We start from the raw sequence: 18,849 nt of genomic DNA on the forward strand, positions 1-18,849 counted from the left end.
AGAGAGAGAGACAAATGTGGTTACGCAGCGTTCGTAACGGTGCACGGCTAAAACAAACGCAACGGAGCTGCTCTTTTTATTTTTTTCTGCCGGCGTCCTAATCAGATCTTCTTGTGAACCCCCCTACCCCTCTTCCATTAGGACGAGAGCAAAGACCCGAGAAAGAAACGGAAAGAGAGAGAGGGGGGGGGAGTAAAAGGACCCCAGGGTACAAGTGCAGCTCTCTCTGCACCCCCTCCCCCCCTACCCCCTGTTAAACCTCCCCCACTTGTGAGACTTCGGCCCTTAGCGAAAGAGACGCACGGCAACGAACGGAACGGAGACCACGTACGACAACGGTGGTGGTAGGACGCCACCGCAACGCACTGAACTCTCACCACATTCGGCCAGATTTGTTGTTGCTGTGGTGAATTGCAGGCTAAAAGGCGTCTCGCCCCCCTCCCCTTCCCCCTGCAGGCAGCCTCGCGATGCTCGCGATGTGTTCCGTTTCACCCTCCCCCTGCACAGAGCCCTGGGCTTGGCGCGCGCCCGATGGGAGAGGCGCTTCGCTGCTCGGCTCAGGCGCACTGGAATTATGTGCAACTCTGAGCTAAATGAAGTAATTGCCGACCCAGCTCGACCCGGGCGCACTGCGAGGCGGGCCGGGCGCCGCCGGGGCGTTGATCCGCTGCGGGCGGGGGCCGGGCCTCTAGCTGCTCGGCTCTCATCCTTCTACTCGTTCTCTTCTCTAAATATTTCGAAACTCTTTGCCGATTGTGCTGAGAGATGGGAAGGGGACTGTTGCTCTTTCGGAGTTAAGTCCCACATATTTCACCACTCGTTATTGTTTGTGTGTTGTACTGACACTTGTGTACATCTTTTGTTTCTGTCAATTTATAGGAGCCGACCATGAGCGGTGTCGAGGTAGAGAAGCAGGAGAAGACGGAGAAAGAGGAGAAGACTGAAGACAAGAAGGAGATTGAAGAGGAGGAGAGGGAGAAAATGCTGAACGAGGAGAACAAGAAGCAGACGGAGGAGGCCAAAGAGAAGGAAGACAAGGAGAAGGAGGCCGATGACAAAAATGAGGCGGAGGGCAACAAGGTGTCTACCGGAGAGGTATCTAAATTTCTTCCTAAACTTGAAGCTTTATAAAATTTTAACTAAATTAGTTCCAACCCAAAATATCAGTGAAGTTAGGTTTCATTATTATTTTGATAAATACACGCATACAGTGTTTTTTGACGGGCTGAAGTACATTCAATCCTCTAAATTGAATTTGTCTTTTCTAGGTCGAGAGGAAGCGAAAGGCTTTAGAGGAGGCGACAAAGAAGGATGCCAAAGGACACATCCCCATCGGAGGCATCAGAATGCCGGGCTTCCTTCAGAGGCGCTCCAAAGCAGAAAAGGGCAAGGTACGTGTTTTCCATATTATTTTCACATTGCACGGTGATGTCATTCATATGGCACCTCGTCGGCGTTCTCTCATTGAGTAAAAACATTTTTGGTCGGGTCCCGCGCCCACTTGTGAGGCCCGACGGGGTGAAACAAGGGTCCTGGGTGGAGAGAGCGGAGCCAGACGTGCACAAGGGCAACACAAGGGCTGGCTCGAGGGGGCGGGCGGGGTGGTTGTGGTTGGGGGGAGAAGGGGTGTTCTGTGATTCATCCCCAGACAAGGCCGCCCATAGTGGAAAAGGGGGGGGGGGCGAAGGGAAGGGTTCCCACGGATCACCAGTCCGCCTGCCCTTCCTCCTGAACGATGTTGAGTCACATGGAAACGGACAGCCCTGACGTAATCCATAAGACCGAACTTATCTATTCTTCGTGAGAGTTTTCTTACAGTAAATATGGGAATGATGAATGTCCAGGGAAATGCTCGAGGATCTGGTGTTATCAGGTCAAGTGCAGATTGGGGCATTGGGGATCGGGTTGTCCCGACGACGTCGTGTGTGCTGGAGTGCGGCCGGCTGACTCACCCCTGTACTGTAACAACTCTTCCCCTTTGTTCCCTCAGGAGCCGGACCCGGAGGAGGGGGTGGACCTGCTGGAGGAGCCCGGCGCCGGGGCGGGCGCGTCCAAGGGCGAGGGGGACGGGGAGGCGGCGCGCGAGGGCTTCGGGCCGCGGTGCCAGCGCAGCCTGCGCCGCATGCTGCCCGCCATGTCGTCACTGCCCAAGGTGACGCTGCCGCGAGGGGTGCCCGCCGTGCGCCCGCACCTCGCCAGTCTCAAGCTCGCCAACCCCTTCGCCAAGAAGAAGAAGGAGCGCGACGTGGAGGCCGGCCCCACCGTGACGAGCGAGGAGAACGCCGCCCCGGACGAGACGACACCCGTGCAGGAGGCCGAGCCCGGCGCCGGCGCCAACGAGAAGGAGATCGCCAAGGCCAAAGAGGCGGGCGTCGAGATCGTCCCGGACACGCTCAAGAACGGCAAGGACGTGGACGTGGACGGCATGGAGACGGTGCAGCTGGACGCTGAGGTGAGGAACGCCGGACGGGGATAACTCTCCCTTCTCGAGTCCCATTTTCTAATAAAATTCAGCGTATTCATTTGTATTGTTCATGCCGATCTGCAGGAAAAGGGCGACCCGGAGAAGGGTGCCGCAGGGGGTGCCGATGCTTCCAAGGACATCCCACTGCTGGAGCGGATCCGCGGCTACAAGCACAAGACTGTCGCGGGTGGCGTCATTGCCTTCGTACTGGCGCTCATCATCATCGTCTCGATCGCGGTCTCTGGTCCTCACCACGACTTCGCCAAGGGGCCGATTGCGGACGGCAAGTTTGCTACGGCCACGGTCTCCTGCGGGCTCGTTCAAGGGTGAGATTTGTGTTTTTCTATCAAACTGACCCCAAGATACATTTTCTTTTATCTTCCTTCACTTATTCTTGTTAATTCTTTTAAATTAGTTTTATCTATTGTATTTTTTTGGCAGTATCTTGGAAAGTGGTGCATACACATTCAGGGGCATTCCCTACGCTCGTCCTCCTGTGGGCAAATTGCGCTGGCAGCCAGCCCAGCCCATGAACAACTTGGAGCACTGCTGGAATGGCACATTCCCTGCCCACAATTCTTCAAACTACTGCTGGCAAATCTTCCCTGAAGATGTAAATCTGGATTATTATTACAATTTTTATTATTATTGTCAGTAAATTATAAGGTTCTTCATTTTGTAAACATTTTGTGGTCTTTTTTTAGCAATCAATGAATGGTGCTGAAGACTGTCTGACTCTTGATGTCTTCACCCCTCAAGTGAGCTTTGAAAATCCTCTTCCAGTTGTTGTAGTGGTGGGCTCCTCTCATATGACAGGAGGCTCAACTACACCGCTACTGCAGCCAACAGCAAAACTCTCTCGCGCAAAAGAAGTTGTATTTGTACGCCCAAACTTCCGACTTGGGGTAAGTTAGTTCTCAGCATATATTGTTTTAGTTTTGGCTAATACATACCTGCAAAATCAATTACAAGCTTTTTGCCTTTTTTTATTTTAGGTTTTAGGATTCCTTACTACCAATGCTCTGACCAAATCAACATACCCTCCAACAAGTGGCAACTATGGCTTATCTGATATCAAACTAGCTTTAGAATGGGTGAAGCAAAATATTGAAGCATTTGGAGGTGACCCCAAATCTGTCACTGTTCTTGGATATCGGGCTGGTGCAACATTAGTCACTGCTCTTACGTCTTCACCTGCTGCTAAAGGTAAATACCAATCTGAAGATGAGAGCTCAAAAAATATATATGTTGAATTTTACATATGTTCCCCTTTTTTCTGTAGGTTTGATGAAGCGTGTTTGGGTGACCAGTGGATCAGCTGACTTCCCTGGAAGGCCTTTGTCAGAATCACAAACTGATTCCTCACCTTTCCTAGCTCGCTTGCAACGGTTTTGCACTGAGGATAGAAACTCCTCAATCTCTGGTAAACTTTTAATTTACAGAAGCGATAATTTTCCATTTGTCTTAATCTTTATTCATGTAATGTTATTTCAATTTGTCAACCTTAGGAATAACTGCAGACTGCTTGCGTTCCATTGAAGTGGAAGATCTGTTGGACGCTATGCCAAATGAATGGAGACCATCAATGCCTGACCTTCCAGCTCCCGTTGGTACAGCTGGTATGCCAAGCACTCATCAGTGGCTTGCATTAGATGGTGACATTCTGCGAACACATCCCTCTGAAGTTTGGGAAAAATGGGAAAATGAAGGCAGCCCTCTACAGATTGTTATTGGTTAGTACCATTGACAAAGCAGAACCCTTTTATTAAAAAAGAAAATTTTCAACTTTCTTTCCTTTTAGAACTAATTATAATTTCACATCTTCTTATACATTTTCAGGTGCCACTGCTCATTCTGATGCTACTGTTGAACTTTACCGCAATCTGTCTGATGCCTCCTCCAATAATGCCAATGTCAATGAGCAAAACATTATTAACCACATTGAGCACAGTGTTCTGGGTGAACTGAATCTGACAAAGGAGGCTATAAACCGTTACAATGCAACATGGCCAGGTTTGGCTGCGATTGTCTCTGATATTCGGACTGTCTGTCCTCTCAATGTCCTCGCTACCAAAATGCCATCAGCATACTTCTATGTGACAACTTTCCCAATCAGTGGTAAGTACAATCAAAATTCATTGACAACAATAAATAGAAATTGATCAATTACCCCTTTCCTTTTAAAAAAGAGATAATATCTTGAGCATTGACTCAAATCAGGACCCTTTTCTTTGTCAATGGATCCAATAATTTTAAAAAGACAAGATCATTTTTTTTTTTTACCTATTTCATTTTTTGGATTATAAAAGAAAACAACAAAAAAATTCTTACATTTGTGTATTTAAAAAATTGGACTAAAAGGCTAATGTACCTTCAAAAATCGTACCGCTCATGTCGTGGTGCATCAAAATTTTAAATTAGGCAAAATTTTAAATTAGACAAAATTTTTAAACCTCCTAGGTTATAAGGGATGCGGGAGGGGCCGATGGTCTGATGCTCCTAAACGATTAAGTGGAAAGACAAAGTGGCCTGCCCCACCGCTGGGCTGTGAAGGTAAAGCCATTATCCCACATTATTGTACCCATGGCATGATGCATGTCATCCAACAAAAATGTAATTTTTAAAATTTAATCTAGCAGATCACTTTCAAAAAAAAGAAAAACAGACGATCTAGTTTTGGTTTGGGTTATAGTCTATTCTACTTTGCAATAGTCCCTGTTGTTTTGGAGTACAATATGAATAAGAAACATTAATTTTTTGATTACCCATAGTAGTCATGAAATATGAAGAATGTAGAAATTTGCACCGTGTCAAAATGTTCTTGTACTTTCATTAGAACCTGCTTCCAAAAACTTATTTGTTTTGCTCCTAAAAGTATACTTTATTATTTGGTACTATATCTATAGAGTTTGTTTTGCCTATTTTTTTTCTCAGTAAAGATGTATCATACTTTTCTTTTTGTCTGTAAAGTAGACTCTAGATCTACTCCCAGGGACCACTCAATTGTTTGCCTTCTTTCATTTTAGCTTATTTTATTTTTTCCAGTTTCCAAGTCTGATGATGAACTTCAGTACCAAGAACCACTGGCTGAGCTGGGTATTGATGTGGCTGCCATTATGGGTCGAGTGGAAGGAGCTACTCCTGAGGAACGCAGATACATTACAGCTATGCAACAGTTGTTCTATCAGTTTGTACGATTCGGCGAGTTGCACCACAGCAGTGATAGCTACACTGGACGTATCCTAGTAGTTGATCAAGACACACTTCCCAAAGTTGAATATCCCAACTGTAACTTCTGGATTCAAAAGGATGTTGTTCCAAGGTTTGGTCATCGTAATTAGTGAATTTCTTTTTCTTCAAAGAAGTTCCACTAGAATTGTGTGATTTGTCTTCTTTGCCAAAGACGATTTTTCCTCCCCCATTTTTTCGCCATATTTGATCAAGTGCTCTAATGTTTTCATTTTTACACTAGTTTTAGATGACATAAGTTCTATGTCATACTATTCATATTAGTCTTTGGCTGTTTCTTCTCCAAATTGGTCTGCGCCAAAACAGACATTGACTGTTTATGGCAAGGTCTTTTAATCAAGAGATCATTTAAGTCAGTCTTTTTCATTCGTTCCATAGTATTCTCCACTACTCAATATTTGTTGGTTCCGTTTACAGTAATCCTCCCTCTTAATTGTGGTGAAATTCAATACTAAACATATCATGTTTTAGTCCAATAAACTCCTCACCACAAACAAAGTTAAATCATACTGCTACTGAATGTGTGAATATTCTCCCATTGACATCACATATACTTATTGCAGTTTTGATTCTATTAAAAGTCTGACAGAAACAAAAGACATGTTAAATTTATTATTTTGAGTTATTATCTGCAATGTAAATTTGCACATGTGTAAATGTGATTTTTTATTATTTTTTTTGCTGTGTGTCTGTGTGTGTGTATGTGTGTACGTCTGGATTTGGTATGGAAATGTGAGTGATAAAATGTATTGAATTGAATTTTGATGTGAAATGATGGAAGCGTACTGTTAATCATTTGCAGGTGTGGATGTCTCTTTTTAAGTTTTAGTTTGTTAACAAAGTTGCCTTAAGAAAAATGCTGCTTTACAATGTAAGGGTACAGATTTCTTTTTGTTCACTCTGGGCTTTCTAATTGTGATTTTGATGAGTCAATTTCATTAAGGTTTACTTTATGGTGTGTGTATCCAAAGAATGTCTTGTCTATGGCACATACTCCCTGACTGAAAATGATAGCCACTTTTACCCTGCAAACACAAGGATGTTTTAAACTTGAGACTGAATTACAGTTTATAGATTAAACCTGCTCAAACTGAAACTTGGTTCAATTTTATGCCATTTTATGTGTGGTCACGGCATGGTTTGGTAAATTATTAATCACTTGGAAATTGCAGTTTAGATGCTATCAACTTGTACTTAACTGTTTGAATAATTTTGATTTTGATTCCAGAACCTTCTTGCTTTTTTCTTAAGTTACATGCTGTTTTCTTACGCATTACTATATATAGCCAAAGGCAAGAACTTTCAGTTTTGATATTATAGATCATTCATTATATACCAAGTGTTTTGACTTTGTTTTTTAAAACAATATGGAATATGATTTATGATTATAGCTGACAACTTATGTAAATTAATGTTTCTTTTGTAAAGTGCAGTCAGTCAACGTAATCATGTACTTCCAACTTTACTGTAGTCGTATTCTAGCTGGTCTGCTGCTTTGTATAGATGGCATTAGAAGCTTGTCCTTTCCAGTACTCAAGTAGAATTTGATCGCTCCAGTGTATTAAATTTTGTAATTCCTAATTAATTACAATTATTGACAGGAATTCTTGCTTGTTTCTGAACTGGTGCTGAGCTTCAAATGATTTATTTGGTTGAAGAGAGCTATCTTCTGTTCTTCCTGTGTAAGATGAGGCAACTTAAACCATTGACAATGCAGTCTAGTTTATTTATGTTTATGTATATGTAGTTGTATTTGTTTTTTCCAGTCAAAGGTAAAAAAAACAGCTTAGGTTTAAATTTTTTGAATTAGTTTTTCTTGTGATATAATGACCCATGAACTGAAGAGAATTAAGATGATACTGTACTCGAAAAGTCTATTTCTTCCGCCAACTTACCTTTCTGTATCTTTTATGTTCTAGAAATGTCCAAAGAATGAATTTTGTCCAGTAAGGACTTTTAAACCTGTATTCTTGCACTAATTAATTTACTTCATGACAGTGAATTGCCATGTATTCTGATCCTCAGTTGACTGATTTGACATTAAATTTTTTTAAGCTCTCTTCTTATATTTGTTACTACTATTATTTCAATCTTCAGCTCCAGGTTCCGGAGATGATGTGTTGTACCAAAAGGTTACTCTCGAGACATCAAAAGACAAGGCTCACTCTATTTGCTGTTAAATGATACCACCATGACAAAAATCAATAGGGTAGAAGAATCGATGGATGGGCATCTGTATAGTTGAAAAACAAAATTAAAACCCACTGATTTATTAATAAACACAAACATTATCACAAAACGATATTTCTTAGATAAAATGTGAAACTTGACATGAAAGTATGACTAGACAGCAAAGGTTGGATGAATCAGTAGGATGCATGCATTATACACACATCTCCACTAAGTGGATATGTACACGCACATGTACTAGTTCTGTGCGAAAACAATCACTGTAGAATCACACCACAGAGAATTTTACGATTTTGCAAAACAGAAGTCTGTGATTACACAATTGATACACCATACAAATTAGGAAAGCCAAATGTTCAAACTTACAATAGTCACCAATTTAAAACTCATAAAAGTTCCTCACAAATTCCCATGCCAAATGTACTCTCAGCCGTTGATGACAAAGCTGGTGGCTCGCACAGTTAAATTCTTTGGTCCCAATAACTTCAATGAAGGTTATTGTCTGTCCTTCCAGTACTTTTCAAAGAATGAAAATAAAATTACACAAAAACAGCAGCAATATGAAGAAATGTAGAACTTAATGGCTTCATCAATATGAATATTTGAGATGGTGAAGATTACCTTCTTTACAGCCCAAGAGTGCAAAGCCCTGAGAATTCTTTTCTTAAAGGGGGAAAAAAAACAACTTTACATATAACTGCTGTAATGCGAATTAAATGCAAATTAAAAGTGGTCTTCATTAGCAAAAGGAAGCTCAGGAATAAAACTGCTTCACAGTCATAGTTTAGACTTCAGTCTCAAAGAGTACCACACCATGAAAGTAGGATTACACTTCTTTCATGAATGCAAAATTTTGAAGCATTCTTTGTAATTCTAATAAGTCTCAAAAATTGGGAGATGCAGACTTTCCATGAAAGGAATGAGCAAGTTTTAAAACCGGTCACTTTTCACTAGGATTCACTAGGATACAGCTCCTTTAAGTTCTTAGACAAGAATTATTTCAAAAATTTAAGTTACTGATTTTTTTTTAGTCGAACTAAGAATAGCTAAGTACTGTCTAGAGTCTAAAAGAAGCAGCATAATGACAAACGTTAGCTTTTCAAATACTTCCTAGAATGTACAGCAATTATCAATCATTTCCAAACAAAAGGAGAAAACATTTGCTATGAATTATGACATGAGATCTAGTGTTTTTGTGCTCATAAAGCAATAAAATAGAAATTTTGACAGAAACAGTCAATTGGTTCAAGAACAGGCATATAAAAAACAAAGCTTGATTCAGACAAATAACAATAGCAACAACAACTGAATATTTACCCAGTTGAATGAAGAGCTTCGCACCGGAAATAGAAAGCAAATCTAAACAGAAATAACAACAACGAAAAGACCAACAATCAGACGTGATATGCAACATTAGCAAACTTCAAAACAACAAACAATTCCATGTGATTGTTTATTTGTTATGCACAAATTACTTAAACAACTTAACATCCCAAGTACTTATAAAAATGTAAAGAGAAGAAATTTTTGTACAGTCACCAGTACTCAGCAGGGTAACCTAAATCATATCTTGCCAAATATTTGTAAACGTTCTCTATGAAGAAGACAGCAAGGATAAAGAAAATTAATTTCTGATTGATACACTAACCTTGTGATCAGATGATCAAGTAGCCCATGTGCACAATTGATTTTCTTGGGGGAAATCCTTCCCATTGCAACAGAGTGCACGTGAGGGAGGAAATTTCTCCCTTGCCTTCAAGGGCCACCTAATATCTTGAGGAAACTCCTGGTACTTTCAATACAGATAGTCAGCATCACATCACAGAACAAAGTATATGTCTTGGCCAGAACACATAAAACACAAATCAAAATAATAATTTAACTTCTATCACCAAAATGCACCAGGGAATATTTCAATAACCATAAGTTCCATCAGCTCAGTGACAAGACCACAAGATTACACTTATTATTTCATACAACAGCTTACCTGCCCCAGATATAACACTATGAAAACACGCATTTCCACCCACAGTATTGCTAAATAGGTTCCAGACCGCAAGTATTTTCCGATTGTATTATATTCACTGATTCAAAATTTATATTTGTTTTGATACAATCAAGTAAAATATTTGTACATAGCAAATGATAAAAAGTAAAGAAATATATTTTTAGAATATTGTAACAAAAGAAGTTGTGGAACACCACAGGGGGCAAGTAAGAAATAAACCTAGCTTGACCTCACATTTGGTCAATCTCCTTACAGACCTAATACATTTGGCTCAATTTTGGCATTACAATAATCACTTAAAGCAATCTTTATACACTTACTTACATGGACAACTGCTAATAGTGTCCAAATTTGTCACAAGAGATTACAAGATATACATAAGTAACATAAATAGGCAAAGCATCTAAAGCTGGATTCTCTGTTTCTTTTACAAATACAGTATGTATTTACAGGCATAATGAAGCACACACACATGCATTGAGACTAACACTTTCACATGCAGAATAAATACGCAGATTTCTTTCCTGAGCACACAAAAGTGACTTGATATTTCAAAATATGTGGTAACATTTTGGATTATAAACATAGTCTTTGTGAAACCTTAGCTATTCAAGAATGCATTTAAAAATTAAACTTATGTTCACTCATTTACATATTACAGGAGGGATGCTATATATACCATAAGGAAGTCACATGCATCAGATTGATAAATACACTGCACAACACATTACAAAACTTATTTTCTCTTGGTTTGAGACACATTATGAACACACAAATGAAGGATACAAAAAGAGTACAATTACATATTTGGAATGTCTATTGGAAGATAACATGGAGTGTTCACATTTGAACTTAATTGACAGTACCTGGAATAAAAAATGGAAGTGTAGATAAAAGACCATCAGTGAGCGGAAGAGCGGTCAAAAATGAATCAAATGTGATAAATATGTATTAAGTCAGCAAAGTTAAAATGAGATCAGTAATAGCTGCAAGTTACATGATTGAAAAAGCAGACACGCTGCAAACATTGTATGATTCAGTCATAGAATTTTATATTCTTAGATGGAATAAAAGAAAAGTAAAAAAAGAGCCACTAGTGACCCTTTTAAAATAAAAGCAACCTGTGAATCTACATAATTTGTTTGAACAGGATGCATAAGAACATGGGACTGCAGTTTGAGACCACACTGAACCAACATACCTAAGTTAAATGGTGAAAAGTAAAAATCCATCAATGCCAAAAATAAAAACACACATAAGAAAGAGATCATAAAAAATGAGACACACTAAATCCAAGCTTCTTTTAAGATTTGTCACATGAGCACACAACCCTTACGCGAAGAGTGTCCGACGCGCTCGGGTAGCTGTTCTCATATGTGTACTTGAGGTGGAAGGTGTCCATAGCTACATGAGCGCTGGATGTCCGCATGGATACGTTCAAGTGTTTGATATATAACATGAAAACTAGGACGTAGTGCCGGCTTCAGATTCCAGCAAGCTCGCATTAGTTCATAAATTGAGCGATGTGTATTTTCTGGGCATTGCAAAACATGGCCATCTTTTATATACTTTACTACCTCTTCATGTGTCATACCGTAGTATGGCTGTAGTGCAAAGGAGAAAATTTCCCATAAACATACACCAAAGGCCCAGACATCTGATTCAATGGTGTATTTGTTGTACATGATACTTTCTAATGGCATCCAACGGACGGGTATAGCATCATTGTCATTTCCCTTGTAGTAATCTTGGAGATAGATTTTTTGGGAGAGACCGAAGTCTGCAATCTTCACAACCATTTGGTCATTACAGAGGCAGTTTCGAGTGGCAAGGTCACGATGAACAAATTTTCTCTCAGATAAATATTTCATGCCTGCAGCAATCTGGACTGATATCTTTAGCAGATCCAATGGAGTCAATTGAACATCTCGGAAAACATCTCTGTAATTTAAAAACACAAAAATTAATACAACTCAAAACTTCAGGAAAAACAAAGATATTTGAAAATTGTAAAACACTAAAACAAACCTTTCTCCATCAGAACTACGAACTATATAATTACTGGGTGAACATGTTCGTAAAAATTCATTAAGATCACCCCTACCCATGTATTCAAAGAGCAAACACATTGGCCTTCCAATTGCACAGACTCCCAACAACTTCACAATGTTAGGGTGGTCAAACTCTGCAAGGAGACAAGCCTCCCTTTCAAAGTCTTTCTGTAAGTCTTCTGAAGCCTCATCTTTCAGCATTTTAATTGCAACAAGGGTGAATTCTTCACCCTTCACTAGCCCTGGTGCTTTAGCCTGATATAAATAAAAAAACATAAATTAAACACATAGACAATTTCGTTTCTCAAAAATAGTAGTAAATTTTCCTGTAATTACCTGAAAAACTCTTCCAAATGCCCCCTGTCCTAGATCTCTGATGTAAATAATATCATTTCGAGGGAATTCTAGTTTCTCTAGCTTGGGATTGAGCTGGGCTCCTGTACGATGGTAAGCCATATTATCTGGCAGCTTGTCCAAGTCAATATTATTTAGATCCTGAGAGAATAAATAAATATTTGTAACATTACGAATATTTTCTAAATTTAGGACATAGTTAAGAAGGTACATTATGAAGCACTCACTTGATTTACTGGTGGTGTATACCCGTTTTGAAGCCTACGTTTGATTAAACGAGAACAAGCTATGAGCAGTAAAAGAGTGAGAGCCAATGTAATGAAACCAACAACTGCCAATACAGTGATAAAAGTAGGTGAAAACAGATCATCCATTTTTAAGTCCCAAATATCCACATCTGGTATGATACTGTCTGTGGTGTTATCTGAAAATTTAAGAAAAGGAGCAATCAGGTACAACTTTAATTGCTATAATTTTAGGAGATGGTTAGAAAATGTTTAACATACCACACAATGGAATATCACAATGTTGCCAACGAACTATGGGGTCCATTGTGTAACACCATGGGGCATGCTCTTCTCCACCAGCATTGCGGCAATAATTCTCTGCATTCTGTACTTCAGGAAAGACATTTGGAGGGCGATCATGTTCATGAGGTTCTTGTACATCCCACTTCTGGCAGGGCAAACCACCCTTTGTAACATTCACAAAACCAAGATAAAATCTACCACGCCCTTTCACACAATCCATAGTGATTTCATCCTTTCTAATTTCGGTGAGATTTGCTGGAGAGCAAACTGAGCCCTCAGGCTGGTACGGAGGGGAGCTCACAGTAGAATTTTCAACCAATTTAGCTTTGGAAAGGGAGGGAAGAGCTGCACAGTTTGGTAAGCGGAAAGGCCCTCTTGACTCAAAAGTCAATTTGTTGTCTTCAACTAAAGCCCAGTCATTGTAGCAGAATAATTTACTGACAGCCAAGCAGTCTTCTCGGCAAAGTGGCAATGGGGCCTGATGTCCACCTTGCATTGTGCATTTTGGAAAGGCAAAGGTGCAGAGAAGTTGCTGCAATGGAAAGGAATATTAAGAAACTACAAACCAAAACTGGTTACAGTTTGTGGGATGATGCTCACCTCCGCATTACTCCGACATGGCTCTTTAAGCTTTGAGTCCATTTCTTCCCACAAGTTTTGGACAATCTTTTCGCTGAGCCAGCCTGATCCTGGACTCTCATTGTCGGATACATTGTACCAGACCCAATCAGAATTTGCAAGATATTTGCGGCAAACTTTTCCATTGTAGGGAGCACAAAATCCCGACGGTTGGGGCACTGTTGAAACTAAAATGCACAAGAAATTAGTGATTACTCATCAAAAATCTAAATATTGTGATGGAAGCAATGGGCGATTTATGACAAAGAGAATTTAGAATATAAACTCACCAGTATCGAGAACCACATGTTGAATCATCGAAATTAGGACAATGCTTACAAGATTTATTATATGAAGCTTCATGATGACTATTTTTGAATGATGGTATAGTGCCAGATAACACTTGTGTTTGGTCAGATTAAAGACAAAACATCAGAATCACATTTTTGAAATCAACCTGGTGGAGAGGTACAAAACAAGTATTAATACCCCAACACCTCAAAATAGAGACATATATCATTGCTATCCAAATAAAAATGTAAGGGCTGAACCATAACAAACGATAACCTAATGCTTTAAAATGCACACTTGACAAGAACAGCACACATTGGTATACAAACTGATTACTCACAACGCTAACAGACTTCGTTTGATTTGAAATGTGTGCACTCAAGAAAACTCAAGACTAATTCTTCTCCCAAAAAACGAACCAAACCAAACAATCCCTCCCAAAGGAGCTGTTGACGTTTTCGGGGTTCATTCATGAGATTAAATTAACATATTTCACTGGGTTTCCGATTTAAAAATCGTATTAATTTGATGGAAAACAAGCTCTACAGTGCAGAAAGTTCCAGTTTCCATTCATAAAATGTAGCAGAATGAAAGAAATCTGCATTAAAAATTAACAACCGGTCACGAAAGATAAGCAGAAGTCGGCCCAGTCGTGAATGGTGAGCACACCGCCATCTTCATCTTCCGACTCACTGCCTGCTATGCTATTCGTTTTAACTTCAGTGTCACAAGCACAAGATTTGAAACGATAGGGTGCCGACAACAGACACAAACAAAGTGAAATATCACAAATGTCATAAAATTGTCCATTGCTTGTCGATCAAACATTGCCATGGCAGAAGCGTCTTCATCGGGGGAACCGTCGAAACGTCCGAAAATGGATGACAATGACGACGAAAATGACAATGATGAATGGGTTGGCCCGCTTCCCAGTGAGGCCGCCCAACCTAAGCGCAAAAAGAGTAAGTATTCATTCTTGCTAATTTATTCAAACTTTTTCTTCATTCTATAAAACAACATTAATTTATTACTCACTCTTACTTATCTTAGACGAGTTTCCTCTCATTTTAATTTTTTGTCCAAGTTCGTGTCTACCTAACCCCACTGATGCTGATGCTCTTCATTCATGCAGTTTTTGCATCAAATTAAATGTCTGCGGTTTTTTCTTTTCAGTCCTTCAGTATGAAAAGCTGTACCTTGAAAATTTGCCTTGCTCGGAAGTGTATGAAAAAAGTTTCATGCATCGAGATGTCATTACCCATGTAATTGTAACAAAGCAAGTTGATTATTCTCACCCACTTCATAATTCTTGTAAAGTAATGTGAGAGTTCTATAATTTAATCATGACTTTTTTAAATTTCTCAGAACTGAATTTGTGATAACAGCCAGCTGTGATGGTCACATAAAATTCTGGAAAAAACAACCAGACTCTATTGAGTTTGTCAAACATTTTCGTAGCCACCTAGCTCCCGTCTTAGATGTAGCGACTAATGCAAATGGTAGCCTTTTCCTATCATGTGGTGCAGATAAGGCGCTTAAAATATTTGATGTTATTAACTTTGGTGAGTCTTTCTTCCATGTATTTACTGTAAGGTTCTATATCAATTACCTAATTTTCTCTAATTTTTGGTCTTATAATCTTTCAGATATGATCAACATGATTAAATTGAATTTCATGCCAAATAGGGCAGAGTGGATTCACAGTCCAGGAGATGCTATTAATGCTCTTGCAGTGTATGTTTTTGCAAAATTGAAATGAAGTTCCTTTATTTTACTTCACCTTTAAAATGTTATCTTAATCTTAGGTCTGAAGCTGACAGTAGCAAAATATATATCTTTGATGGTCAAGGAAAAAGTACACCATTGCATGTTTTGGAAAAATTGCACACCCAACCAGTTGTCTGCATGAAAGTATGTATTTGTAGCTCCACATTTCTTTCAGAAGACTGTATTTGCATACTTTGTACTCATTAACTCATTTTATCTTTTATGTTCCCAGTATAATGCAGCTCTCTCTATTGTTGTATCGGCTGACAAAACAGGGATTGTCGAGTACTGGACAGGACCTAAATCAGACTACAAGTTTCCAAAAAATGTTCTTTTTGATTCCAAGTTGGACACAGATTTATTTGACTTCATCAAAAATAAAACATACCCAACCAGCATTGCATTCCCTCCTGAAGGGAATAAAATGGCTATTCTTTCTGCTGATCGAAAGGTACCTGTTCTACTGTATGTTGAAGTGGTAAATTCTGCCTCTTTCACTAATTTGTCTCAATTTTTCTGACTCCAGATTCGTATTTTTAACTTTTTAACTGGAAAACTAACAAGGATTTATGATGAATCCCTGTCAACCTTTACTCAACTTCACCAAACAAAACAACAGTTACCCAACATGGAATTCAACCGCAGAATGGCAACGGAAAGAGAATTGGAAAAGGCAGACCCTCCCATGTTTGGAAACATTTTGTATGATGAAAGTGGTCACTTTATCTTATATACAACTATGTTGGGGATCAAATTAGTTAACACTTATAACAATAGGTGTATTATGTTTATTGGCAAATCAGAAAATTTACGTCCTCTTCACATAGGTCTATTTCAGGTTTGTTCAGTCTCCCCCCTAATGTGTGAAGTTGATGTTTCTATATATATATATGCCATAGAGAATAATGTTTGTCATTCATGCAGGGCCGTGCTCGAAGGACGAAAGCTGCTGTAACGGTAGAATTAGAAGCCTCTGAAAATCCAACTTTGGACAATGTTCAGTCTGATCCCACTCTATTCTGCACTGCTCATAAAAAGAACAGATTTTATCTCTTCACAAGGTAACTTATTTTGGTTTTCTCAACCTAAGCATTTTACTTATCATATACCTCAACACTGGTAAATTTCTCTTCCAGGAATGCTCCTGACGATACAAAGAGCCATGATAATGAAAGAGATGTGTTTAATGAGAGACCCTCAAAGGATGATATCATTGCTGCTACTGAAGCTACAGGTAAGGTCAATGACCTCAAATTTCTTCTGTTTTCCACTACTGCAATTCAAAATCTCACTGTTAAAAATTTAATTTTTAGGTCTTCAGAAAGTCTATGAAACTGCAATTGTTCACACTGCAATGGGTGACATTCACATAAAATTATTTTTGGACTGCCCTAAAGCTGTTGAGAACTTTTGTGTCCATAGCAAAAATGGGTATTTCAATGGACATATTTTTCATAGAGTCATCAAAGGTTTCATGGTGCAAACAGGAGATCCAACAGGTTTGCAGATTTACTTAATTTATCAATGCTTTAATCAGGGTGCTAAAAATCTTGTAAGAATACTTTTCAACTGTCCCTATAATAATCTTTTTCTTATCTTGAACAGGCACTGGAACTGGGGGTGAGAGTATATGGGGAGGAGAATTTGAGGATGAATTTAGGCCTAATCTTCGCCATGACCGTCCATATACCGTAAGTATGGCCAATGCTGGGCCTAATACCAATGGGAGTCAGTTCTTCATCTCAGTAATACCCACAGTAAGTACACAAATTTATTATCAGATTCTTTTGTCTGTAAATTATTTTATGCAAAACTTGAATTATTTTTAAAATTTTGTCCAGCCATGGCTCGATAACAAACACACAGTATTTGGACGTGTGGTTAAAGGCATGGAAGTAGTCCAAAACATCAGCAACGTGAAAACCAATCCTAAAACGGACAAACCATATGACGATGTCCAAATTATCAGTGTCACAGTAAAGTAATGCCCTAGCTTTCTTTTAAAATGAATTTATAACTTGTACACATTCTTTTATGATTTTGAACAACCGTTAACTCACTATGGTCATTTTATTCACGCTCATGAATTCCAAGAAATGTGCTAAATATATACCAACATCTCAATACAAGTGGCTTGTGGTTATTCGTTGTCGCTCCAAACGCTTCCCCGTGCGGGGGCCTTCCCTCTCCCTCTCCCGCCGTGCGACGGCCGGTCGAACAAAGAGAGTGCCGAGCACTATGGTACTCGATCGGCTCGGCGCCGACCTTGCCCAGCCCAGCAGGCGCGCCTCGCGACCTCAGCCAACAGCAGCACCCCAGTCTCACTACAAAGTCCAGGAGGGGGGCGGGCTATGGGCTGCTCGTTCGTTGTAGCGTGTGTTTTCCAGTCGCCTACCTCGTCCCAAAACACATTTCAGAACGTCCCTAGATTTTATGCCATATTTTATTTTTTCTTGTGACACCTTCGTAAAGTCTTCGAAGGGGGCGAAAGTTCGCCGTTTCACCTCGTGAGATCGCTCCCTCTTATTTTCGAGAGCTCCTGGAAAGACTCTTCTTTTCGCGAGCGCGCGGCGGGCGGCCGGCGCCGGCGTCGTGTGCCCGCGGGGGCCTTCTGCCTTGGCGCCAAGGTCGCGCTCGCGCTGCCGGGAAGCGCTCGCCTCGCTCGAGCAGCGCAGCGGCGGCGCGGCGCGCGGGCCAGGCATTCCCTTCACTTGTTAGCTCTCCAGCCTGCCACACGCCGCCGGGGCTGTCTGATGTCTCTGAATGCAATCGGAGAGTCTCTTCTGTCGCGGAGTATATCTGCTGCGCACGCTTCGGAGCGTGATTGATAGGAACTGCTCTTGCTCTTGATGCCATGCCGGCGCAGCCTTTGGCTTCCGACAAGATCGCATAGCAGTGAAAAAAATAAAACAAGAAGAGCATCAGGGCATCAAACATGTTTGATACATTAGGAGAAACCTCGTTCTTTACCCAAGTTTGGTCTGGTGTGATTATGAAATGAAAACAGAAAGATCATTGTTGTGAATGACCGCTCTTCAAAACTTTTCGCGCCGACGCAGTTTTAGCTTTTCTCAATAGATGCCGCTGTTCGCGCATGCGCTTGATTGTTGTTTTCGTGTTAGAAGAATTTCATTTGAGATAGGTTTTAATCATTATGAGAACCAAAAAAGGTTATAACATGATTGTTTTAAGTTGAAACATTAACGGCTAGCCTATTTTTAGTTGTTTAGCCAATTTTTTTCAGGTAAAACTTATCTCTATTAAGATATTTGTCCGTGTAGAAAAACCATCCGAAACGCACGCTCGACCGGCGATTTTTTCGACCTT

At 40.1% G+C, this 18,849-nt stretch overlaps 3 protein-coding genes across 4 annotated transcripts in view; 2 read left to right on the forward strand and 1 right to left on the reverse strand.

Annotated features, from left to right (window-relative positions):
• Window positions 1-7,779, forward strand: part of LOC113207291 (neurotactin) — a 25,049-nt gene extending 17,270 nt beyond the window's left edge. The window contains exons 2-13 of one of the 2 annotated variants that reach the window (XM_052270240.1): window positions 880-1,095; window positions 1,269-1,391; window positions 1,991-2,452; window positions 2,549-2,790; window positions 2,906-3,077; window positions 3,169-3,369; window positions 3,460-3,670; window positions 3,747-3,887; window positions 3,973-4,197; window positions 4,304-4,582; window positions 4,925-5,017; window positions 5,510-7,779. In XM_052270240.1, the coding sequence (XP_052126200.1) occupies window positions 889-1,095; window positions 1,269-1,391; window positions 1,991-2,452; window positions 2,549-2,790; window positions 2,906-3,077; window positions 3,169-3,369; window positions 3,460-3,670; window positions 3,747-3,887; window positions 3,973-4,197; window positions 4,304-4,582; window positions 4,925-5,017; window positions 5,510-5,805 (2,652 nt within the window). In that variant the 5' untranslated portion in view covers window positions 880-888 and the 3' untranslated portion in view covers window positions 5,806-7,779. The remainder of the gene's footprint in view (window positions 1-879; window positions 1,096-1,268; window positions 1,392-1,990; window positions 2,453-2,548; window positions 2,791-2,905; window positions 3,078-3,168; window positions 3,370-3,459; window positions 3,671-3,746; window positions 3,888-3,972; window positions 4,198-4,303; window positions 4,583-4,924; window positions 5,018-5,509) is intronic. The other variant, XM_052270241.1, reaches the window with a different exon arrangement.
• Window positions 7,780-7,967: 188 nt separating this feature from the next.
• LOC113207292 (tyrosine-protein kinase transmembrane receptor Ror2) lies at window positions 7,968-14,483 on the reverse strand. The gene is made up of 8 exons (XM_026423796.2): window positions 14,096-14,483; window positions 13,755-13,921; window positions 13,447-13,652; window positions 12,823-13,378; window positions 12,544-12,740; window positions 12,299-12,457; window positions 11,940-12,217; window positions 7,968-11,852 (listed from the first exon to the last, which is right to left on the reverse strand). The coding sequence occupies exons 2-8, from the start codon at window positions 13,825-13,827 to the stop codon at window positions 11,282-11,284; spliced, it is 2,040 nt and encodes a 679-aa protein (XP_026279581.1). The 5' UTR covers window positions 13,828-13,921; window positions 14,096-14,483; the 3' UTR covers window positions 7,968-11,281.
• On the forward strand, window positions 14,463-17,651 carry LOC113207289 (peptidylprolyl isomerase domain and WD repeat-containing protein 1). Its single transcript, XM_026423789.2, has 12 exons — window positions 14,463-14,717; window positions 14,929-15,031; window positions 15,121-15,317; window positions 15,402-15,489; window positions 15,561-15,666; window positions 15,755-15,973; window positions 16,049-16,360; window positions 16,447-16,583; window positions 16,659-16,756; window positions 16,836-17,021; window positions 17,128-17,279; window positions 17,364-17,651. Exons 1-12 carry the CDS (start codon window positions 14,588-14,590, stop codon window positions 17,505-17,507), a joined length of 1,872 nt encoding a protein of 623 aa, XP_026279574.1. The 5' UTR covers window positions 14,463-14,587; the 3' UTR covers window positions 17,508-17,651.
• Window positions 17,652-18,849: the final 1,198 nt, after the last annotated feature.

This window comes from Frankliniella occidentalis, unplaced genomic scaffold (assembly GCF_000697945.3).
Source record: "Frankliniella occidentalis isolate FOCC.00 unplaced genomic scaffold, Focc_3.1 Scaffold115, whole genome shotgun sequence".
Classification (NCBI taxonomy): Eukaryota; Metazoa; Arthropoda; class Insecta; order Thysanoptera; family Thripidae; genus Frankliniella; species Frankliniella occidentalis.

Coding starts and splice junctions, on each gene's coding strand:
- LOC113207289 (XM_026423789.2), top strand. CDS start 14,588: ATGGCAGAAGCGTCTTCATCGGGGGAACCGTCGAAACGTCCGAAAATG. Junction 15,974..16,048: donor TTCTTTCTGCTGATCGAAAG/GTACCTGTTCTA, acceptor TTCTGACTCCAG/ATTCGTATTTTTAACTTTTT. Junction 17,022..17,127: donor GCAAACAGGAGATCCAACAG/GTTTGCAGATTT, acceptor TATCTTGAACAG/GCACTGGAACTGGGGGTGAG.
- LOC113207292 (XM_026423796.2), bottom strand. CDS start 13,827: ATGAAGCTTCATATAATAAATCTTGTAAGCATTGTCCTAATTTCGATG. Junction 13,653..13,754: donor ACATGTGGTTCTCGATACTG/GTGAGTTTATAT, acceptor TGTGCATTTTAG/TTTCAACAGTGCCCCAACCG. Junction 12,458..12,543: donor ATACACCACCAGTAAATCAA/GTGAGTGCTTCA, acceptor TTATTCTCTCAG/GATCTAAATAATATTGACTT.